This window comes from Prionailurus bengalensis, chromosome B1 (genome assembly GCF_016509475.1).
Source record: "Prionailurus bengalensis isolate Pbe53 chromosome B1, Fcat_Pben_1.1_paternal_pri, whole genome shotgun sequence".
Lineage (NCBI taxonomy): Eukaryota > Metazoa > Chordata > Mammalia > Carnivora > Felidae > Prionailurus > Prionailurus bengalensis.
In genome coordinates this window covers 70943769-70969379 of record NC_057344.1, presented here as the reverse complement: position 1 = coordinate 70969379, position 25611 = coordinate 70943769, and the positions used below count along the sequence as shown (strand labels likewise).

General features: G+C 36.6%; 1 protein-coding gene across 1 annotated transcript in view; it reads left to right on the top strand.

Annotated features, from left to right (window-relative positions):
* Positions 1-728: 728 nt before the first annotated feature.
* Positions 729-25611, top strand: part of GLRB (glycine receptor beta) — a 102022-nt gene continuing 77139 nt past the window's right edge. Inside the window, exons 1-2 of the mRNA XM_043566752.1 lie at positions 729-1106; positions 2711-2860. Coding sequence (XP_043422687.1) covers positions 2739-2860 — 122 coding nt within the window. The 5' untranslated portion in view covers positions 729-1106; positions 2711-2738. The remainder of the gene's footprint in view (positions 1107-2710; positions 2861-25611) is intronic.

Below are 25611 nucleotides of genomic sequence, written 5' to 3'. Positions count from 1 at the left end.
ATACAGTACTAAATGGTGCTCATCTGGGACAATGCTTTGTTCATAAAAAAGTCAGTTAGGCATACAGTCAAGCAGTAATAGGAAAGTTTTGTCTGTTACCTGAAGGTGCATAGTCAAATAAAACGCTGCTTCCTAAAAAGCGACAACCAACACTTTGCTACCAGAAGACAGAGATCATATTTGACTCAAATGTAAAAATCAGACTTTGAGTTGCTGGTAAATTCCATTCAACATTAAGCAAATTCCTTAATACATTTGAGCTTCACTTTCATCATCCGCAAACCGGGAATGACGACATAAAACTTGCCCAGGAATGAATGATATAATGCAGGGATAGGGTTTTGAAATTGTAAAGTTCTAGACACATGCTAATTACGTAACAAATGTTAAAATAGCATTACCTGAAAGATTATATGGTGTTAGTAATTTCGACCAATTTAAGCTTGCTTAGAAAGGTCACGTTGTTAGAAATAGTTGGTAAAACTCAAGGGATTAAGTTAGATGCCAAGAGTCTGATGATGAAATTACAGAAGCTGTGTTCATCTGCTTTATCCAAGATCATTTGTTGTTTTCCTGTTTTTGTAACTAGTGATCAAAAGTTGACCCTAAACGATTTCAGCTCCTTGAAAGGTCTGTCTCCTTCTGTCCCCAAACTGGTCCTCACCCCCCCACCCCCCTCCCCGCGCCCGTCGTTTCTAGTCCCCTGCAGGGGGACTACATTTCACAGAACCCCCTCCAGGGCCTGGAGGGGAAGGTGCTGTGACGTCCTTCCACGCTCGGTCGGAACACCTTCTCCCTCCTCCCGGCCCGCCGGCCCGCCGTCGCGCCAGCCGGCTGTCCCGCGGGCCAGCCGCCCCGGCTCACGGCAGCGCGGCCCGCGACCCGCAGCGTCCCCGAGCGCGGCTGCGGACGCGCCGGCAGCGGCGCGCCACGCACGGCGCAGGCTCGGCGGCCCGAGCAGGCGCGTCAGCCGAGCTCGGCGGTGGCGCGGGCGGCGGGGACGCAGCTGCCCCCGCTTTGCGCCCACCGCACCCCCAGAAGCCACCGCCGTCTGGGCCCCGCGCCGCCGCGTCCTCGCCTGGCGGCTGCGGGCGGGGGCGCCTCGGGTAAGAGTCAGGGGCTCCACTCGGCTGGGGGTAGGGGTGGGGGGCAGAGAGGACGGGGAGTGGGCGGCGGCGGTGGTCTGGGGACCGGAATAAATGCTCTGCGGAGAGACCGGGTCAAGCCTGGGAGGCGCGGGGAGCACTGCGGCGTGCAGGGGGAGGAGGTGAGCGCTGCCCTGCGCGGGGAGAGGGGCACGGGGCGCCCGGCAGCCGGGTCACGGATGCGGTGGCGTCCGCGGATACGCTCCGGAAGGAGGGATGCAGAGAACTGGGGGGGCATTGGGGGAACGCAGGATTTGCGGGGAGGGCTCCTTGCGTTGTTTTGTTTGTGAAGCTCCTTCAGTCATTGCAGTTGTCCCCTTTGAAAGGTTGGAGGTGAAGACAGAGAGCGTAGGCTTGGATTTCTGTCGACCCTTCAGCCCGTTAAGGATGGCCCTCCTGATTTCCCGGGGAAGAATGTGAAGGTGGGAGAAGTACCTGCTGCTGTGGGCAAAGGTGTCTGGAAGCAGATGCCACCGTAGGATGGGGAAGGGAGCGTCCAATGCTGGAAGTTGACAGAGGAGAGCCTTCTGTTGTTGCCCTTGGCCTGATAAGCCCCCTCTGTTGTCCTCAGTAAAGAGAACCAGGGAAGAAGCCCTTCTGGCTTCCCTCAGGGGCTGTAAAGGATAGATGGGAGAAAATGAGAGTTCCTGGGAGAAAGGGAGATGCAAATTATGACATTGGAGAAGGAGAATTATCCAGGTGAGATAGGAATTAAGTTAGTGTTGAGGATTATGATAGATCTCTTAGTCTGCAGAAAACAATGATGGGGAAACAATTTATGGTTTGGAAATGAAGGACTGAAAAAGAGGCTTAAATATTCCAGTGTCACTAGATGCTTAAAGTTTTTTTTCTTTCTCTCTTTCTCTCCCTTTTGTTAATGCATTGGACCGGCAAGAATATAATTCTCATTTGAGCATAGAGAATGTTATTAAAATAGGACTGAAAAGATTATTTGGAAGGGTCTGACCACACTTGCTATTTTTTTCATATAATGTTACAGAATTTGTGGAGTCGAAAATCATCTTGATGATAAATGTTAGTAACACGAAAGTGGGAAAGCCAACAAGCTAACTTAAATCACTATGATCCTATTTTGAGTAAAATGTAACTTGCAAATTTAATGCATATAAGTAAAAAACAATGAATATAAAGTGTGAAACTTTTGGTACTAATTTTTTATCTCTATCAGTTTTTTAATATTTAGAACTATCTTTTCCTTTAGAGTAGTTTTATTATTTTTGAAAAAAAATGTACATGCAAAATTCAAACAATATAGAAATTTAAAAAGGAAATAAAGAATCCAATGTACAAGAAGAAGATAACCTTTTAACACTGTGTTAAACATCCTTCCAGGTAGCTTTCTAAACATTGGGATTGTATTTCTGTGAATCACTATTTAACTTTTACTACTAAACATCACACATGTATAATGAAGGCTTACCACTTAGGTTTGAGCAATGAAACTTTCACGTATAAATGCCCTTGGCCATTGGGTAGTCATGGTCTACTCTGTAGAGTCCTATTGTTATCATTTAATGTAAACATTTTCTTGTTCTTTCTTGTAGATTGATCTCCTGAAATTTAACTTTCAAGATGAAGTTTTTATTGGCGATTGCCTTTTTTATTTTAATTTCCTTGTGGGTTGAAGAAGCTTATTCTAAAGAGAAGTCTTCAAAGAAAGGGAAGGGGAAAAAGAAGCAGTATCTATGCCCATCGTACGTTCTTCATGTCTTATATTCTTATATGGAGAAATGTTACTGCATTTTTTATCAAAGTAAGGTAGTTTATTAAAACACGTATCAGCAAAACTTTTCATATCAGAATATGTACCCAATGGTTTCACAAGAGAGGTTTAGCACGTGATAGCTATTTCCTAGTGTTTGAGGTAAAGTTTTATAAAGTTTTGTTCATGTTCTGGGATTATATGGTTTCTATCCATCTTTTATAAAATTAGAAAAAAGCATTACTATTTCTTTCAACCCTAAATATGCAACTATAATTAGATACTGGAATTCTGTGTTTTGAGCAAATACCAGTTCAAAAAGATGGTTTTAAAAAATATTCCTAAAAATGAACATTAATTTAAAAATTAGATAGCTAAAATGGGATTTTAAGGTGTATTTAGTTTATATTGATACATGGAAGAAGAAAATTCACATGGTAGATCAGTTTTCTTTTTCAGTACTTTTCTGCAAAGGACTTAGATTAGGAGATTAGGTTATTTCTCAAAAAAACATGAAAACAAATCCAAATCACCCACTCCTCCTTTTGTGGATTGGACTCTTTTTTTTTTTTTTTTAAATAGGAAGGGTTAATATTGCTGGTGAATAACAGCAAATAGTACCTAATGGTTAGAGAAATTGAACAGTGTGTAAGCAAACAACTTACACCAGTATAATGTGTTTTTAGGTAATAATATATGTGGTGGTCTGAAATAAAAGTTAATTTGTTGTTATAGGTCAGTTTTGAATTAAGATTTTTTTAAATGCCATGGGTATTTTGATCATGGGTAATTTCAGGATCAACATCATTTAAAGGTAGACTATTACAGTTTGTAGATACTTTGTAAGAGATGTTAAGGCACATTTTAGGAAGTTTATTTTATAAAGAAAGGCTATTAAAATTGTTTTTTGGAATGGGTATTTATATGAGTATGTGAGACTAAAAGTCTGGAGACAGTATCATGATCCACATCAAAGTCTAGAATTAAATAAATTTCCCTATTTAGAAGTATCTGCTGGTTTTCAGGGTTAATAGTCCTGCTGCTTAATTCAGTGGTGCACAGTCTGATGTCAGGACCAGATTTCTGGGTGTGTAATAGGATGGCCCTGAATTCTACTCATGTGCCCCTCCTTGGCCATTTGCCCAACTGGGTATGAGGTATCTGATGGAGCAGGTTCAGGAATAATTGCCATCTGCAACTATCACTGTTCTTCAATGTCAAGAGCCTTGGTGTCACAACCAGGAGATAAGCATTTTAGGGAACTGGACATTGGCAGGCCTTACTCCTCCCAAGTGAAAGGACACATTCTCATGTTTTAGATATTCTTTGTATTAACCATTTATTTGATGATTGTTGGCATATTGGTACAAACTGTTGCGTGTGTCTTAACAGTCATGGTCATCCTGTGTGTGGAATCAAGCCAACTTCAATCAGTCAGGTTTCTCTATATGTGGAGGTTCACAGGGCTCTTTTCCTCTTCCTTCTGCCTCCCCCATCAACTGTCATGAGTTAAGAGAGTTCTGAAGATGCCAACACCAAGCCTGAGAACTACCATGTATCTTACATGAGTTCTTTAGAGGACATTCTATCCCTTTTCAGAATTATGCTGTTAAATTGTCTTATATATAAAATGGCTATATATTTAAGTGTCTATACTTGAGACAGATTTTTAAAGTTAAATCTAGTAGGTTAATTAAGAGTGAAACCATAAAGGTTCTGTTCTGATGAATATGAATATCTTCAAGCAGAAGGCCCAACATACACTTGGTAAGCCCATATCACAGTATTTTAGACGTGTTGGTAATTAATTGAAATTTTATCTTTGAAATTTTCTAACACAATTTTAAACTTTTTAGTATTTTATTTTTTTTTATAATTATGAGACTACCTAAAGCATTATTAACAGCTGCCATGGTGACGCTGCCAAAAATCTGACTTATTAAAAAGTAAGTGTGCCTTGGAGAATAAGGTTTACATAGTTTTTGTTTGAGCATTTTATTAAGAATTTTGACTTATTATCACTGAATTCAGTGAACTTCAGAAGACTAGAGTTTTCTCTGGCTATGTTTGGATCCATTATATTAAATTTCTTTGAACATCCAGATTAACAACCTCAGCTTTAATAATGTGCTGTGAAAGAATATGCAAATCATTTGTATCTAGAGGATGATCCAGTTAGCCCATCTTATATAAGTTGAAAAGTATAAAACATTTTGACTAAGAGGAATATTTGAGATTATGAAAGTTAGGTTCAGATCACATCATAATACTCTTTAATATGGGGAAGCCTTAGTGATTATTTATTTAATTTTTTTTTAGTAGAGTTGAGGCATTGGAGTTGTATAGACATAGGCAGTTAATGTATGAGTGTAGCAAACACAAGCACAAATTTTCTGTTTCACTGTTGTGATAATATCCTTCCCCCAACCAAGACTGTATATAAGAAGAAAAAGGTTTTAAAATGTAGAAGAAATAAAAGACTTGGGGTCCTTAACATTCTAGGGTTCAATTTTGATGTTGAGCTTGAATTATATCATAAGCTTTTCCTGGCTCTTTTACTATTTTTTTTAATTCACATTTTTTTGAGATGCGGTAACATAAATTTATGCTGTTGTTTTTTGATGTGTAAGTGAAACAGTCATATGACATTGACAAGCTATCTGATAAATCTCCTTTCAAACATTTTAGAAATTTAATATATTTTAAAATATAAGAAATAAACTGTAAATGAGAAGATAATTTTGATTAAGTCCTTGGACATAGTGAGCTTTTTATTTTCCAGTTTGAATTTGACATTAACCTTCATTCCTTGGTCTGTCTTCTGGTTGTCTATACAGTCGGCCTGAGAGATTCTGTCCAAATCTATGGCTGTAACTACCATTTATTCACTGTATTCCTAAATCTCTGTGTCCATTTCAGACTTCTTTGAAGAATGCCATACCCATAACTCCAATATTTTTATGTGGCCATACTTATTTTGACCTCGGGCTCAACTCAACATGATAAAACCTGAGTTCAGAAATCCTCCCCACCACTCCTAATACCGTGTTCATTTTTCCAGCAAATGATACCACTACCTCTTTTGCTAACGGAAGTACTGGGGATCACCTTAGACATTCTCTTTCTACCTTAGCGTCTCAAATTGAGTAGTCTCCAAGACTTCTCAATTCAGAGTCTTCATCAGCTCTGGAATATGTCCTTCATTTTCACTCCCCTGTGGACACACTACTTTAATTACTCTTCTCCACCTGTTTTGGTGAACTTTTTATTAGTCTCTCTGCTTCTTGTCTTCCTCCATTAATTCATATTTTACTGGAGTGTGTTTTCTGAATCTTCAGTCTACTCAAGTAGTTCCAATGCTTAGAGCCCCTTAAGCGCCTCCATAGCTTTCTATATAAGGTTCTCATTTCTTGGCTTCAGACTCAAAGCTCTTGCTAAGCTGGCCTCTGACACCTCTAGCAATATCTTTCTTTATTTCTTCTTCTTCTTTTTTTTTGCCATTTGCCACCACTTTTATTTTTTTACACAGAGAGAGCATGTACATGTTGAAGAGGGTAGGGGGAGAGAGAGAGAGAGGGACAAAGGAAGAGAATCTCAAGCAGGCTCCACACACTGCACGAAGCCCCACACAGGGCTCTGTCCCACGACCCTGGGATCATGACTTGAGCTGAAATCAAGTGTTGGATGCTCAACCGACTAAGCCACCCAGGCATCTCCAGCAATATCTTGCTATCCCAGTCCCCCTCCCACCTCAACACATATGAGTCAGATCTCATACACACTTGCTCTTTCACACCTCTTGAAGTGTTCTTTCCTTTACCTGAAATGCCAATGCTTTGTCTTTAGTTAACTCCTGCCTCAGTGGTCTTGTCTAAATCCATGGCTGTAAATATCACTTATTCACTCTTGACTCTTCTTAGAAAACAAAATTCAACCAAGTAAATTTGAACATCTCATTGGTTTAGTAGCAGATCATGAATCAGGCAGCATTCCATCTAGCAAGTACAGAGATGCTCTGAGGAGTTATACAACATGGAAGGTTTTTACAGGAAGGAGAGTGTGGCAAGAAGTTATTTAGCAAAAAAAGGATTATTGCAGGCAAGGCTACATTCCCTTAGAGGGAAGGGATCTTACTAGATGCATTATCTCATCTTTTGGGGAATGGAGAGGGCACATGTGACAGATTCCTCATTGATGCTGATCAGAACATTCCTGACTGACTAGTTAAAACTACATTTTTAGGGGACGTTGAAATGTAGTTGGGTTAGGTATTAGGTCTATATTTGGTGACTTGGCTTAAGTGACACCATTTTGGGCCTGTGGTTTTCTTTTTAATACACCTAACTCTGTATGTCTGGCCCAGACCTCTCTCTGAAGAGCATCACACCCATATAACCAAATTTTAATCTGACTGTTCCATAAAGATCTCAAACCTTGGGAAACCTTCCCTAATCTGATCATTTGATCTAGATAATGACACTCTGTGCCTCCATAGTTCCCCAACTGCCTATCATGTTTATTATAATACTGTTTGGTAATCATCAGTTGTAATTGCCTGCTTTCCCCACTAGATTGTAAGCTCCTAGAGAGCAGTGTCTTATTGACTCAATCATCAGAGATCACAGAATATATACATACAATAAAAATTTGTTTAAAGGATGAATAAAAACCTAAAGATCTTTGGCTCATATAAGTCATTATATCTGGGTTTTGTTAAGATACTTGAACTTATATAAGTCCCTATGGACCATATTTAGAAATATAGTCTCAATATAGGGACAACTAGATGAGTTAACAACTGGGTAATTAGTGGAACATCTCCAAAATGGATGATGTTTCCTTGTGAAATTTTGGCTTTATCAAGTTTAACATTTTTTTCAATGACTAAAATAAGACTATACAGAGGAAACACCCAAACTGAGGATCGTGTGATTTGGGAACATATAGTGAATATCTGAGACAGAATTAGGATCCACTGTGATGTTGAAGGGTTAAAGTGATGGGCTAAATCTAAAAAAGATGGAAGTATAAATTGCACTTTTGTCAAGAAATCACCTGTGCAAGGATAGGATGGGGGAAAATATGGTAGAAAACATTTGAAAGAAAAAATGAGATACTACGTTAATTATATATATATATATATATAATATACATGTATATATATGCATTACATGTATATAATATATATGATACAAATGAGTATATATCATTACTTAAAGAAGTTAGTATTTCTATTTTACCAATTTTATGTTAAGTGTGTTAGTAGAATGATATTATTTGAAGCAAGATTTACAGAGATTTCTGCATTGCGCTAATCAATATTGCAGTAACAATTGAAATAATTAATATCATGTCATACTAGGAAGAACTGAAGAAACTGAGGTATTTGAAAGTTGTTTTCAAATCATTGAAAAACTCTGATGTGGATGAGAAAGTAGATTTTGCTGCTTGGCACCAATAGTTAAAATAAGTAGTAACTGGAGGCACTCGGCATGAAGGGTAATTATTTGGCAGATATATTTTATAGAAAATTTGAACATTGGATAGGTGGTTAGACCAGATAGTGATACTTAAGGTCAATTTAATTTGTCATACTTTTAAGATTCTTTGATTTTATATATTGTATTTGATTACAGCCTTACTATTATCCAATAGAATGGGATAGAATCATTTGAAAATTTTGTTTCAGTGCAGATTTAAACAGATCTGCCTTTATTTTTGGTGCATTGTCTTGGAAAGCCCACCCATATAAAATAAATATATCTTGGTCTTGTGTTAATAATAAGGATTTAAAAACCTTCAGTGGTAGAATCTCTTCTTGGAATTTCATGAACGATCATACTTTTAAAGTATGTCTTTCAATCCCAGAAAATATTTCTCCTTTCTGATCTAAACCAATAGGAAGAAATATGTCAAGCTACTGTTCTCAAATAATGATTGAGGGATGGCAGATTTTTTTTTTAATTTTTTTTTCAACGTTTATTTATTTTTGGGACAGAGAGAGACAGAGCATGAACAGGCGAGGGGCAGAGAGAGAGAGGGAGACACAGAATCGGAAACAGGCTCCAGGCTCTGAGCCATCAGCCCAGAGCCCGACGCAGGGTTCAAACTCACGGACCGCGAGATTGTGACCTGGCTGAAGTCAGACGCTTAACTGACTGCGCCACCCAGGCGCCCCGAGGGATGGCAGATTTAAGTGATCTAGTCATACCTGCCATAATTTTTAAGAAGGTGGTGTATGTTGATATATTTGTATTTATATGTTCATTATATATGAAACCAGAACATATATAGTATACTTTCAGAATTTTTGATTGAATAAACCAAAACAAAATAGAATTATCACAACAAAAAACATTACTTGTCACTTCTGTTTGTGCTATCAGCAGACATAATGTCACTTTTAAATACTGAATTTGGCCAGGCTGTAACCTTTTGGCACATGCTGCCATTTTTGCCATCACTGAGCCTAGGGAATCTTCTACCATTTGTTGAGGACTGTTTGAATTTCAATATATGATAGTAAGTGCACTAATATGTTTATAACTTAAATTTAAAATTTCCTTTCTCCCATTTTTGGCCCATACTTGTATCTGAAATATGGGGAGACTTAATAATATACCCTTGATTGATACTAGATGAGGGCTGCTATTATTTATATTAGTGTGTAGTCATGTTAGCATAAATGAGTCCCATCTTTTTTCCTCCAAACTGTTGGTACTCTACTTTTAAAATCATGACAAAGGAATTTGGTTCTGTGTGTATAATGGTAAACGATGTGGCTTCTCTATATTAATTTGTTCACAAACTAAAAAAAAAAAAAAACAAAAAAAAAACAACTATATGTGTAAAAGCATTTGGTATGTTATGAGAAATTTTTTTGTCTCTTAGAGATTTGACCATTTAATGATAGCATTTGTATATATCAGTTATATGTGGTAGAAGGGTAGATGTACTGAATAATCAAAGCTATTACATGTTGTCTAAGTATAATATTAGCTATTTTCTTCCTATTCTGATTTTCTTACCTACTATTGATTATAATAGAGTGGATTGATTTTAGTTTAGTTCTAGTTTCTTCCTGATGGAAACATTCAAGATAAATGTGGTGGCCAAAAGATGAAAAGCTGATTGCAAAAGGGTGTGGGTAATTTCTGTAATGAATACAATTGAAAATTGTCTGTATTATTATTACCATAACACATCTAGGTTGAATATGTCACTTATGTTTAGTTATGCATTTTTTTTTACTACCTGTTAAACAATCCCAGCTTACTGGCATGCTGTTGTTTTGCCATTAGGTGAATTAATGATCTTCCCTTTCCAAATAATTTCCTAGGTTTTGAAACTGGCATCCTCATTACTCTAGCTACTCAGGCATGAAACTTAAATGGAACCTGTCTTTCTTTCTCTTAGAATGATTTCCTCTATCTGTCATGTTCGTTGCATCTCTACTTACCATCATTTTGAACTTTTTTCCTCAATAGTTTTCTAATTATTTGCCCTATTTTTTCTCTGGTCATTATTACTCATCTTATATATTGTTTCCATTTTCATCTTGTTAATATTATGTTCAAGACCCACAATGTCTTCTTTTTGCCTGATGGATCCTAGTGCAAACTCTTTACTTTGATTTTCAAGGGCCTCTCTAATTTACATCCCAAACTTTATGTGAAACTACCCTCTAGTTTTAGAAAGGTTGATCTGCCCTTGCTCCTAAACTACTCTTGCCATTGTTTATGCTTAGACATGTTTATGTTTAGAATGATAACACCTTGGTTAATCTATGCAGGTCTCAGTCGTCCTTCATGATTCACCTCAAGTATTACCTTACCTTATGAAATTTTTAAAAATAATTAGAAGTTTCAGTTGAGAATAAGGTTAATATAAATTGATAGCATGTGCTGGCTATTTAATACTTAGTCTTGGACATTGATAGAAATACTATTTTTAGAAAGAAAAAAGTATTAATATCATGGTGGGTATGAATTCTGGTTGCCATCATTTGCGATGGTTAGAATTTCATGGGAATTTGTTAAGGAATCATGATCAGGATTTGCAGGAACATGAAAGTCTGTTGTTTGGTTGGTTGTACTGTGAGTTGTTTTCCTTGAAGAATAGAAGAGTAGTTACCTGCTATTTGAGGAGTTATTACACAAGATGAACTAGACTTCTTTTGCATGATGTCGACTTATAGAACCGAGATCAAAGAGAAACATAGAGGAAGACAAGTTCAATTTTAAAGGATATGATAGAACTGTCCAAAGAGAAAATGGATTTCTTTGGGTAGTTCTTTGTTGCTAATAAAATGTGGCTTGGGTAGAGATACTACCCAAATCAAGCCTCACTGGGAAATTACAGAATTTAAAAGTTGTTCTCATACCCAAGATTTCATGAGTCTATGACTAGAATTAATCTTAACTCCCTCTTCTTGAGTCTTTTTTGTTCATACTGCATGTTTTGATATTTGATTATATTTAATAATAATACTCTTTATATGGTATCTTTTATTTTCTTGTTGAACCATATATAGTATTAACTCTAACAAATATATGCATACACACACACACACACACACACACACACACACACCCCTCATCTAATACGTATATATACATATATCTCAAGTGTTTACAATTTATGGTTAACACAATATGTTAACTCTAACCATATATAACAAATGTATACACAGACACACTTTTATTTAGTATGCATAATGAGAATCTTATGCAAAGTATCTCAAAATAGGCAGAATGTGAAAGTTTAATGTATATACATATATACACATATACTTAGTATATATGTGAAGGTGTGTGTGTGTGTGTATACACACACATGCATAGTATACACACACATACACAATTTTATATTCTGTCTACTTCAAAATTCTTTGCATAAGAGCCCCACTATGCCTGCCAAGTCAAATGGAATAAAATGGGTGACTGACTATACAGAAATAATATAAATCAATCTTTTGATGGGTCAGTGGCTGACTGGGACTGGGATTAAAGGTAACACCTTTAAAGTTCCCTTTGTATGTCTGCTAAATCATGATGGTCAAGGCATTGTAATATGGGAGAAAGAACACTCCTGTATCTCAGTTAAAACTGTTGCTGATTGGTTTTATGACTTTGAATAAGTCACTAATTTGGGGGGTCTCTACTCATTTGTATAGGGAAAAGTTTGATTTCAGTAGTCTCCCAATTTCACTCATCCATCATTCATTTATGACAACTGTATCTTTTATGACTTAATCAAGTTTTATTTATCATTCTTTTGGTACCTTTATATTCAGGGTTAACTCCTTTTGTTTTTGTTCCTCTTTTGCTTTCAGATTAAAAACCAGCCAAACCTACCAACAGAAAAAGAATACACAAAATTCTGTTTCTTGACTAAGTTAATTACAAAGGGAGCTAAATTTCAGAGTTGACTTATTAAAATGTATGTATTTCATTGTATTCCAAAGTAGATTAATGTATGTAGAAGGTGAATTGTTTGCGTTGTTAGCGTACCAATTTTTGTACATTAAGGAATTTGACTTACAGAAATGTGCCTTTTTTTTTTCTTTTGGAGATACAGTAATATGGTAAAGCACAGAGTATATTTGCAGAGATCTTCTCTATTCTCATTGTGTTACTACCTGAAAGAGACAGAACACTGCTGTGTTCCACAAAGCAGAGAACCTTTTATAAAGGATTTCTTTTACCGTAGACATTTTATGGAAATTTACGCTTAGAATTCATGAGGCAAATTATTCAAATTTATGTACATACAAATAGCTCCTCCGAGACATGATGTAAATATGAAATAATATTTCTAGAGCTCTGATTGGAATAACAGCAAAACACTGATTAAATCACTAATAGAATATGTTGGTTAACTTGAAACATCTGACCTTTATTGGTCCTCTTTTAGGAGAACAATAGTATGGATTCATGACTGTTCAGGGAAGTTTACTACCATGATTCCTGGGAATAACCTCATAGAAAATACCAATGTATTAATGAGTAGATGAGTAATGAGTGCCTTTTTGCATCAATATTTAGCTCTCCATTACACCATGGGCATGACTGACAAAATGATCCAAATTCTTACTACAACACTTTTCAATATCACCCAGAATTTTGTATTCATTTGACTATGATATTTTTGGCTTAATTCTTCAGATGTAGATGCTTTCAGTTATTCAGAATCTGTACTGATTTATTTTGTGTGGTGATCTAGTCTTGGCTGGGTCTTCACAATGTTTCCAATAATCTTTTTACTTGGCCCTTAGTGTCTCTGTTTTTCTCTCTCTCTAATAATTGTTTTATCCTTGAGCCTACCCCTTTGAGTCTTAGCATACAGTCTTAGTTTATTTCAAAGACAAACAAATAGAAGTAATTGGGTGGAAACTCTCCCAGTGCCTATCTTCACTCTAAAGCTACCTATACTATCCTTTCTTTTCTCCTTTCCATGTGACATAACAGGAAAAGGGACTTCCTTTTGTCCTATCTCCTCTACTCTCTTCTGAGACCTACCTCTATTGCCTTACCTCTGCTCTCCCGAGTTTTCAATTTGCTTTTCTTTCTTTGGCTTCCCCCCCCACAAGGGCTTACAAATATACTAAATTGTCTCTCAACTGAAAAAAAAATATATGCAGTTTGTTTTTTTTTTTAAGTTTATTTATTTTGAGAGAGAGAGAGTGCAAGCTAGGGAGCGGCAGAGAGAGAGGTAGAGAGAGAATCCCAGGCTCCATGCTATCAATGCAGAGCCCAACTTGGGGCTTGATCCCACAAACCATGAGATCATGACCTGGGCTGAAACCAAGAGTCAGATGCTTAACTGACTGAGCCACCCAGGCGCCCCTACTGTATAGTTTTTATTTTTGTTTTTGTTTTTTCCTTCCTAGTATAGTTTTTGTATTCCTATTTCATTAACTTTGTTTTTTCCCTCTGTTCACTACCATGTATCTTAAATTAATAGCCTACAATGGTCTATACTTTCTCTAGGCTATTCATTATTTCTTTCCTTTCCTTTCCTTGAATTTCTTGGAATTATGAAAGCCATACATTATTGTGGTAAGAAATGAAACAATGTGTACTACTTAATATTCTTAATGTTCACTCCTCTGTTAATATTAACTCCTGTTACCATTGTACTTTTTGGTAAAGATATTTTATTCTTTTTAAGCAAGTCTATTGACTTTTGAGTCCTTCTATGACTTGATAAGGACTAATGATTGTCTTCTACATCCTGACTCAGTCTCCTACCCTAATCATCCATCTTTTGGCTACTAGCACTTGACTCACTCTTGGAACTTTTTTCCTGATTTAACTGATTAGCCACTTTCACTAGCTATTCCTTTTTAGTGTATCCTGAAATACTGGGTTTTACCAGGTATTCATTCTTGGTCCTTTTAGCTTCTTACTCATCAGTTTTTTTCCTGAGTAATTTCTACTTGTATCTGTGGTTATCCACACAACTTTATCTCTAGGTGTAACTACTCCTGTGGGTCCCCCGTAATTATTTTCAACTTCCTGCTGGACCTCAGAGTTCATGTATCAAGCCGGCTCTACCATCTGCATTTCTCAACTTTGTACTCAGCCTTTCATGAAAAATGGCAGAAGCATCTTTCTTCCATGAGCTCTCTCCCTGATCATCTCATCAGTTACTTATCCTATTGATTCCTGTTTAGAAATGACTCATATCTGGCTGCTTCTCCCCATCCCTGCTATTATGATCTTGGTCATTTTCTCATCATTTCATCTCGAATCTTTTATTGAAATTGCTTACCTAGTTGCCTGAACTCCAGCCTGCCTTCTCCACTTTAGTTCATACTGCACAGCAGTGGCTCTCCAACTGTTGGTCTTAGCACCCCTTTGCAGTCTGAAGCATTTTGAAGGCCACAAAGAGCTTTAGTTTGTTTGAGTTATATGTACTGATATTGTCTTATAAATTGAGACAAATTTTTAAAATATTAATTAAATCACTTAACTATACTTATTACATCTTAACATAAGCAACTTAATTTTTATGAAAAGGAACTATATTTTCAAAAACAAACAAAAATAGTGGGAGGAGTGGCTGTTGTTTTACATTGTTGCATATCTTTTTCCTGCTGGCTTAATGGAAGAGAGCCAGATTCTCATTTTGGCTTTGTGGTATATTGTTTTGATTGGAGTAGGTAAAAAAAGTATGACTTCACACAGACATGTAATTAGAAAAGGGAAGCTTATTTTAATAGCCTTTTCATAGCTGTGAATATTCTTTTTTAATGCCATGCTAAAAGTTAACAAGTGATAATTTCTTAAAAGTTAATTGCGGTGTTAATTCTGAAATCAGATCAGTGAACATTTTGTTCTCTGTTGTACAAAAATCTGTTGGTTTCCCCCCCTTTTTTTTATACTTTCTTAGTTTTATTACTGTTCACATTTTTTTAGTGTCTTAAATTGTTTTTGGAACAATTTGATTTCTGGGTTTTTTTCTATTTTCATTGAGATGTAACTGGCTATAACACTGTGTTAGTCCAAGGTGTACAACATAATGATTTGGCATATGTAAGTAAGGTGAAATGCTCACCACAGTAAGTTTAGTTAATATCCAACACATAGTTATACAATTTTGTTTTTCTTGTGATGAGAATTTTTAAGATTTACTCTTTCAGCAACTTTCAGATATACAGCATGATATTGTTAACTATAGTTACAGTGAATGACTATAACATAATTTTATAACATTCTCCATTGGCCATTAGGAAAATATTGGCATGCTGGGTTTTGCAAATGTTGACACATTTCATTATACAATATCAAAAAATCACATCTATCTAATGTCACTTCCAATCTCATTGGAAAGTCTGTTAAGTATTGCGAAGTATTGAAGCTCGTGATGGTGTGTATTACCTTATCTAAAATTCCAGTTTTTGTGTGAAAATTTCCAATGTATTATTGGCAGCAAATACTATGCTCTTTGCAGTTTTTCTCAAAGTTAAGAAGCTCTCTTGATTCACTTTTGAAAAATTGTTTGCTAAGTAACTAAGACTAAATTACCATAGTTTTTCTGTGTTGTTCCATGAAAATGGTGTTCCATAAGAAGTGATTGCTTTGGCTAGAACATCAGTGACCCAATTGCTTTTCTTTGGATCTGCTAGCATAGTTCGATGTTCTGTGTGGGTGCTTCCCATTTTGTTCACACAGAATATTAAGACAGTGTGGATTTAAATTTCAAAATTCAACAAAATTAGCATTTTAGTGCTTCTTTAAGAATATTACTTAGGAACACTGTTTTTATTTTTATTTTTTTTTCTTTTTTCTTTTTTCTTTATTTTTTTTCAACGTTTATTTATTTTTGGGACAGAGAGAGACAGAGCATGAACGGGGGAGGGGCAGAGAGAGAGGGAGACACAGAATCGGAAACAGGCTCCAGGCTCTGAGCCATCAGCCCAGAGCCCGACGCGGGGCTCAAACTCACGGACCGCAAGATCGTGACCTGAGCTGAAGTCGGACGCTCAACCGACTGCGCAACCCAGGCGCCCCAGGAACACTGTTTTTAAAACTATTTATTTATTTACTGCTAACATGCAAAAGTAAAGGACTGTTAATACGTATAAGTATTACTTTCTTGATTTGCGCACCGCAGTTTATCCACCGTTGCTTTTGTGGCATCGGTGTAAATGTCAGTATAGTGAAACAAAGCAAATAATATTTTTAAAATTATTATTTTTATGAAAGTAATTTTGACTCCATGGACCACCAGAAAAGGTCTTGGGTACCTTCAGGTATTTGTGGACTGCACCTTGAAAACTACTGTTTTATAGTGTCAGCAGATCAGTGATGCTCAGTGTATATCCCATCATTTATTTCTCTGACTATGGCTGACCCTTTCTCTTTTCACTTCTATTCCACACCTCTAGCATGCTCTTGGCATACTTAACTTGTCATTGACAAACATCCCTTTGTGCGCTGTTGTGCATACTGTAACCACTGCCTTGACTTTGTCTTTGTCCTCTCCTTTTTTACCGGTTACCTGCCTCCTCCTCCTCCAACCCCACCTCAAAAGCCACCTACCTACTCTACGAAAGCCCTATTCTATGTGCAATTAAATGATTGAAATTAATGCCAAATTTAAAGTGAAATTAGTTGAATTAATAAAGAGGAAGAAGAATTAGATTGAAATTCTGGAGAAGAATTGGGCTCTGCTCTGTTACTAACTCGTGGTGTGTTCTCAGATAAGGCACTTTTCATTTTAATAACCCTGATCTGTAAAATGAAAGAATTAGCAATAAGATTTATGAATTTCTCACAGTTTGGGGAGAAAAGATTATTTGGGATTTTAACATGTGGAAACAATGTTGTCCTGAGTCTGAAGACCATGGTTCTGTTCTAGAACAGATTAATACATTTGTGACCTTGAATAAGCAATTGTTTTGCCTCTCCAGTCCTCAATTTTCTTATCTGTAAATTGGAAATAATTATCTCTATTTCACAGAGCTTCTCTGATAGTATAATTTGAAATTGTATATGAAAGTATTTTCTGAACTGTAAAAGTTCTACAAAGTGGATTACCTATATTTGTGTATTGTTGAAACCTTTTTAAAGGTTCAAAGGAATTTTACGTATTTCATATTATTCTTGGTCTCATTCTTCTATCATTACTTAAGCTAATTATTATAGGCAGGAAAACTAATCATGGAGAAAATATATGAGTAACTTTATTAGACATAGCTTTTTCATAGATTCAGAATGCTAAGATTTGGGTGAATACAACGTATGTGGCACACTCTCTCAACGTGAGGGCAGGTGCCATGTACTTGACCTATGACCCTTTTTAATACAATGAATCTATATAGGAGGCAGCATCCTTCTCCCTTTACATGTGAAAAGTTTGTGCTGTGGAGCATGTTTATATAGCTTTCTTAAGGTCATAAATTTAGTAGTATTCTTGTTATCTAATCCACATGGGTATTTTAGGACTTTTTTTTTCTTTTTTTGGTCATACAGCATCATAGTCCATTCCGTTTATTTGGAAGATAAGAAAGCTGAGGTCACAGGAGGAAATGGCTTTCTTAAGGCACACCACAGGCTAGGAGCTGGAAGTAAAACTTAGGTCTTCTGATTCTCAGTGCAATTTGTTTTATGAGCCTTCTTTCCAGTTTGTATTTATCTAGATGTTATTTCCACCAATGAGAACTCATTTTTCTTTACCTTCATTTCACTTATCCTTTGTATGTTTTTACCACTTTCAAGTAACACATTAGGTTTGCTTGTGGGATTTTACTGAGATTTAAAACTCATCGATGTTTTATCTAAATAACAGAATGTCAGTTTCTGAGGACATAGTCTTACAATCTTCCTGTTCATTGATGTGGGTTCCACCATATAAAAAATAGTCATTCATTTGATTAATGGTGTTCAATTTGGATGTTGGTTACCAATAGAGTTTTGTAAATAAGAAATCATTCTAAGCTACTATTGTCAGGAAACAGTATCTGTGCACTCTTTGTTTCATACTGCCTGTACTCATACAATAAGATCTACAAAGGCATAACTACAAAGGAAATGAAGTGTAAAACACACAGTTCTCCTCGACTCTGCTTTCAGGGGATAAAAAGCAATAGACCAGTTCTTGAGAGATACAAAAGGGAATTATCTTTTAGTGACTATAACAAATTTGGATGCGTGTATTTATCCCCTTTCACATAGAATATTAGAGAATTTTAGTTTTAACTTACCAATAATTCCAGAATCACCTTTTAATTGCTTTATGCAGTCTCTCTGTTTCTCTTTTCATGTGTGTGTGTGTGCGTGCATATATGTATATACGTGTGTGTGTCTGTCCATGTGGGTGTACACATACATACACATATATTTAAACACAAAAGTTGTTGTTGTGTGTATTGTTTTACACGCTTTGAAGTCTAATATGCATATATAGAAATGCACTAATCATAAGTGTACCACTTAATTACCTTTCACATTTAACCATGGAACCAGCACTCAGATCTAGAAATAGAACGTTACTCAAACTTGAGAAGCCACTTCATTCTTCTTCCAATTACTCACTGCCTTTTTGAAGATTACCATACAGTATGTTAAATTTGCCTATTTTTCAGCTGCATATAAATGGAATAATCCAGTAAATATCTTTAACGAGTGGCTTTTTTTTTTGTTTTATCTGTGAGATTCATCAACAGTGTTAAATGTCACAGTAGTTGTTACTGTCATTGCTGCATTGTATTCTGTCATATGAATCACTACACTTTATTCTCCTGTGAAGGCATTTGGGTTGTTTCCAAATGCACAGACACACACACCAATAAAGACTTTTATTGAGAACATAAAAAAAAAAATGCTTTTGAAAATCATTAAGGAAAAGGCAGGCAACCTAATTGAAAATGACCAAAAGACTATAGCCAAGAGGTCAATAAGCATATTCATTGGTCACTAAGGAAATGCAGATTAAAATGACAATGGCATGCTATTACACATCCACTAGAATGGCTAAAAGTAAAAAAAAAAAAAGAAAAGAAAAGAAAAGAAAAAAGAAAATACCAAGTGGTAGTGAGAATGTGAGCTACAACTCTCATGTACTGCTGATGAAAAGTATGGACTGGTACAAGACTTGGTGACTCATTTAGCAGCATCCAAGACCTGAAATTCATATTCTCTATCACCCAGCTAATCTGTTCCTAGGTATATACTCAGTGGAAATGTGTACATATGTGTACCAAAAGATATGTACAAGAATGTTCATAGAAGCACTGTTTGTAATTAATTACCAAAAATATAATTCATTTTTTAAAGTTTAGATGTGTTTCTTTGATTCAAAATATTCAAAATTTTGGACTAATGCATTTGGCAATGCAGCAGGAATTAGAACTTTGATAGTACTAATATAGATTGGGTTATCTAGAATAAGAATTATATGAAAAAAGGTAAAATAGACATTTGGAGCTACAGTTAAAGTATCCATAATAAAGATGGACTCCTGTAAGTAACTTCTGGAAATGTGCATCTTCTTGCTTATAAAAATTAGGTAGGTATAGTCAATTCTGTCTTATCAATGGAAATGAAAAGAGTAGTCTTATAGGTAGCTTTAAAAAAGAAGGCACAGTCATTACAATTTTGAGTGCATTATATGATTATATTCTGGGATTTCAAAATTATTATTATTTTTTTTAAGATTATTTTGAGAGAGGTAGAAGGACAGGAGAGGGAGAGAGAGAATTGCACTCAGGCTCTGTCTGCCAGCGTGGAGCCCGATGCCAGGCTCAATCCCAGGTTATGAGATCATGAGCTGAGCCAAAATCAAGAGTCAGACACCTAAACAACTGAGCCACCCGGGTGCTCTAAGATTTCACAATTCTTAATGCAAATTTTCAACTTAGAGCAAACAATCTCTTTCTGACACTTAACTGATATACTGTCTACTTCTTTTATGTTTTAAAAATGAATCATTTAGTTTATTCAGTTACCCTTTATTGAGCATTTAATATGTACCAGGCCCTGATCTAGGTGCTTGGGCTATAGCTGTGACCAAAACAAAGTTCTTGCCCTCAGAAAGTTTGGTACTAGTGGGAGACAACATGGATATGTAGACATGAATTTTTAATATGGCAGGTGGTGAGGAGCACCTGGGTGGCTCAGTTGGTTGAGTGTCTGACTTCCACTCAGGTCATGATCTCGCACTTCACGAGTTCAAGTCCCGCGTCAGACTCTGTGATGACAGCTCAGAGCCTGGAGTCTGCTTTGAATTCTGTGTCTCCCTGTCTCTCTCTGCCTCTCCCCCACTCATACTCTGTCTCTCTCAAAAACAAATAAACATTAAAAAAAATAATATGGCAGATGGTGATCACGGCTATGGGGAAAATTAGAGTAGGAAAATTAAGGGGTGGGGGTTCCTATTTTATACATGCTGGTCAAAAATATCTTTCTGATAAGGTAAGATTTTAATAGGGAGCTGAAGTAAAGATGAAGCCATGGAGATCTCTAGGGGAACAATGATTCAAGGAAAAGGACACCAAATATCAAAGTCCTGAAGCAGGCTTTATGTATTTAAATGATGGTATGGAGACCAAGAGCAGAGTGAATGATGGGAAGAGTCAGAAAACTTGTAGGTCATTGTAAGGGTTATTCCCATGTTTTGGGCCTGAGAACAGAAAGCATGAAGGTTTTTGTTTGTTTGTTTGTTTATTTGTTTTAATATACTGAGAGGTCTGTTAAAGACTACATTAGGAGTAGATCAGAGGTGAGGGGAAATCAAGAATTTGGTCTTGGTTGTCTTAATTTTGAGGTTTTCATTAGACTTCAATGGAGAAATGTCCAATAAGCTGTTGAATATAGCATCAGAAATTCTGGGAAATGGTGTAGTCTGGAGGTATAAATTTGTGAGTTGTAAATTAATGAAATGAATGAGGTCACTTAGAAACTGAGTTATTTAGGAAGGTGAAAACATCTGAGAAATGACTGGGGATGAAGTTGAAGAAATGAGGAAGAACAGGCAAAGGAGAATGGAAAGGAGCAACTAGTGAAGTAAGATTGGAATTAAGGTCATGTCTTTTTACTTAGAACTCAAGCCAAGAAAATCTTTTAAGGGAGGTGGTAATGATCAACAATGTCAAGTATTGTGGTTAGATCAAGAAGGTGAACACTGAGAATTGGTCATTGCATTTGACAACATCATTGACCTTGATAAGACTTGTTTCTATAGATGGTTACAAAATCTTGCTACATTGGACTTAAAGGACATTAAGGGAAGAAATGGGGGCTGCAAGTATTAAAATTCTTCTGAGGAATTTTGATGTAAAAAAGCGCATTAGTAATGAGCTGTAGTCAGAGAGGATGCAGTGTCAAGAGAAAGTTTTTTACAGATGGGGGATAATAAAGCATATTTGTAAGGTGGTGGAAAGGTTCTAGTAGAGAGAGAACGTTTATGATGCAGGAGAGAGGGTGCAGTTACTGGAGTTTTTTCACAATGGCAGAAACACAGAGAAGTGGAAAATGTAACCTTCAGTAGCTTTTTTATCTCTTTTTCCAGCTTTTGTATGAGGTTCACAATGATAGATAGAGGAAAATTAGATAAGCATTTGTTTTGGTTAAAAAATCATATTACATTGGAAAATATAAAAGGGACTTAATCTGGTATCGACATATTGCACCTGATAACCTTGCCACTTATTCTGCACTAGGACACGGATACCAAAATAAAAATCTTTGGATAGATAGCAGAACATCAACTGTATTTCTGTTAAGTCTCCTTTGTATTGCCCTACAGGATCTGTACAACCTGAGCAGGTTTTAATTGACTGATACCCCTGTGCCATGCAGTAGATAACTGCTTATGGTTCATTGTTCTCTCTCTGTGGGTTCCAGAAGATTAGCGTACAGAGCTTTAGATTGTTTTCTTTCCATATATGTACTTGCTTGTTTGCTTTTGAAGTTCCATTTCTAAGCCATAGTGCACAAATTACCTTTCAATAGTGTGTGAGATTTTAGAGAAAAACCCACCTGAACAGGAATATTTTTGCGATAAATGTTTTTATTTTTTTTTAATTCTTCCTTTAGAAATGACCAGTTGTTGATTCAACTATTAATTAGGGCAAAGAACTTTTATTTAATTAGAAAGCTGAGTTATAAAAATTCTAGTTGATAATGTTCATAATTCTTAAATCTTAGCTCATGTGAAAATTCTTAAATTTCTACTTCAAAAAGTCTGCCTATCTGTATTAATTCACCTTCTGTATTGGAAAGTCTTTTATCCTTATGTTACATCCTGCCAGAATCCAAAATATAGAAATGATAATTGATTATTTGATATTAAGGAACATTTTAAGTACTTCTATTTAATGTTAAGTAAATATTAATATTTACTTCATTAATTATATAAATAATCTATAATTACCTACATTTTCTGTTAGAAAGGACCACTAAGAGCAGTTAAAAGTTAGCTTAGTATATCAGGAAGTTGGAATAGCATTCTTTCTGACTCAGCTTTTGGCTGAGGCTCCAAAGGCCAAGAACAAAACAATAGGTGCCACGAACCCCCACAGACCAAAGTTAGGAAAGAGACCTCTTATGCAGTCATGCAAAAAAGGTGCTGAAAACTGGCTTTGTGACTTTTACTCAGCATCTACCTCAATGGCCTTAAAGGGTTAAGATTGAAGAGAGCATATAGAAATACTTTGGAGGAAATTCTTTGGAGCCCAGTGACATTTTCCATACTCCCTGCCATGGAATTGGGAGGAAAATGTTTTGCCTTATTCTCAATGCTACTGAGAGGCGGAACCATGTCTGTCTCCTGTAGTTTGGGGGATTCATAGTAGACTGGTATCTGACTCACACTGGAGAAGTCATCAGTCATGGCTGCAGGTATTGGCTAGAGGCTGTAGAACAGAGAGAAGAGGGCTACCATGACATGGAGATTTGCTTTCTGTGTGTCAGGAAAAAGAATACTTGGGCATTCACTGTGACTCCGATGTTGGTCACATGAGAGAGAATAGGAGTAGACAGTGACAGGGTGAGAGCAAAGTAAGTAAGAAAGTGCCGGTTTGATGTTTAAAACAAAGGAAATATGGGGAGCCTGGGTGGCTCAGTTGGTTAAGTGTCTGACTCTTGATTTCAGCTCATGTCATGATCTCATGGTTTGTGAGTTCAGGCCCCACATCGGGCTCTGCACTGGCAGTGTGGAGACTGCTTGGGATTCTCTCTTTCTCTCTGCCCCACCTCTGTGTGCTTGCTCGCTCTCTCTCTCTCAAAATAAATAAATAAACTAAAAAATAATAATAACAAAACAAAGAAAGGAAATTCGCCCAAAAGGGGCTGGGAAGATGATGGAACCCCAGTAGTGTGCCTGTGAGGTGTGGACTGCAGAATACCTGGGGTGAAGTTGCCAGCTGAAAAAAAGCCATAGCCATTTCATAGTGATTGAACTTTGAGGTTCTCGAAGAGAGGATTTTGGGAAACCCACAAAAATGCTGTAAACTAACAAGGCAGGAAGACAGAACAAAACCTAGTCAAGCCTGCAGCCCCTTTCTGAGGGAGACTTGAGGAGGAGAGGGAGGTGTTGTCATTTCTGAATCAAGCTCTGAAGTTTTATCATTACCAGGGACTGGGCATCTGAAATATAAAAGTGACAATTTTAGTGGGACTGAAAGTGCCGGTGGAGACTTTTTATTATCAGAGAATGACTGAAAATATTATGAGACCTGTTGGAGATTTCCTTCAAGTGCAGTGGAATGCTGGCTCACATCCAGGTTTGGATGGATGTTGGGGAGAAAACAGAATTTTATTTTTTTATTTTTTTTATAATTGAGTCCTCCAGATTCTAGCTCATTCAATAAAGAGTCACATTCGTTTCCAAACAGTGGTTGATAAGGACAAAAAAAGGCTTATCTTTCATTATCCGGATGCTACCACATACTGCAAGGAAGTAGTTCATCTCACCTAATGACACTCATACTTGTGGCCTTTGTATCTTGTCATGGGATTTTTGTTGGGGACACGTATCATTGTTCAGACATGTGTGCCTGCGGATATTTTAATGAAGATATAATTCAAAAGAGATGGTTTTCTTGTCTCTATCTCACAAGTAATCTTACACCTTAGAAATGCTGCAAAGAGAAGTTGCAATGAGCAGTTACAGCAGAAACAGAATCAACTGTGGTGGCTTTTCAGCGAGCAGTTCATTCAGCTCATTGGGTTTCCGGACAGTAGCAAAAGCCCCTTTCTCCAAAGGCTCTGCAGTGTCTCTTGGAGCTCTGTACTCTAAAGGGTGTTGAGGCTTAATATTTTATTTCAATTCCTGATTTCTGCTCTGACTTCTCTTGACTTAATGTCCTGTTTTTAAATTTTGGTTTGTGGTAGTAAGAAAACTACTTCCTTTCACTAGCCCAGTACCATAATTTTCTAGAGAGCAGTAAAATTAGAATATCGTTTTGGAAAATAAGATGCCTGAATTTACAGCCTGCATATATGCAAGAAATCAGAATATTCTACATATTCGCTTAAACCAAACCACAATAGTGATAAATTTCACTTGCTTTGGACTCCATTTTTTTTTTTTTCTGACTGGGTTGTCTTATTTTGTAACAGATTCCTTTTGCTTTGCTTATAACACAAAATAGGTTACTGTGAATTGATACATAACACGATGTATAATGTACTATTCTAAGCTCTTTACTTAAATTGTCTAATATTGAAAACAGGTCTTTTATGAAGAAAGGATTTTCTAGAATAATTAGGCTCTCTGCCTCAGTTAGCTCATCTGTGAACAGGGATAATAATCCTGGAAAATCACTTCACTCAACATCATATCTGTGAGATTTCACCCATGTTGTTGGTATAGCGATAGCTCTTTCTTCCTCATTGCTGTGTTGTATTTAATTGTCTTGAATATACTGCAGTGTATTCGTCCACTTTATGTCAAATGAAAAACAAATCCATACTTAGGCAAGATTTTATTGGAAAGGACTGTTGTAGTAGAGGGACACTCTGACTTTAAGAACGATAAGCATCTGAAAGGTCAGGCAGAAGGAACTTCTCTTTTATAGGAGTGAATGTGGCCAGAAGGAGCCAGTTGTTGAAGACTGCAGTGAGCAGGTGGCAAAATTGGACAGTTTTTCTTTGCTGTGAGCCAGTTCTTGGAGGAGTCCATTAAGGAGGTTTTGTTCTGCGTTCCAAGTGATTGCTTTTAATCTTAGGGGCTAGAGAAAACTGAGGAACCCGTGGGAGGAGAGAAGCCTAAGCCACATTTGGTCAGGTGAAG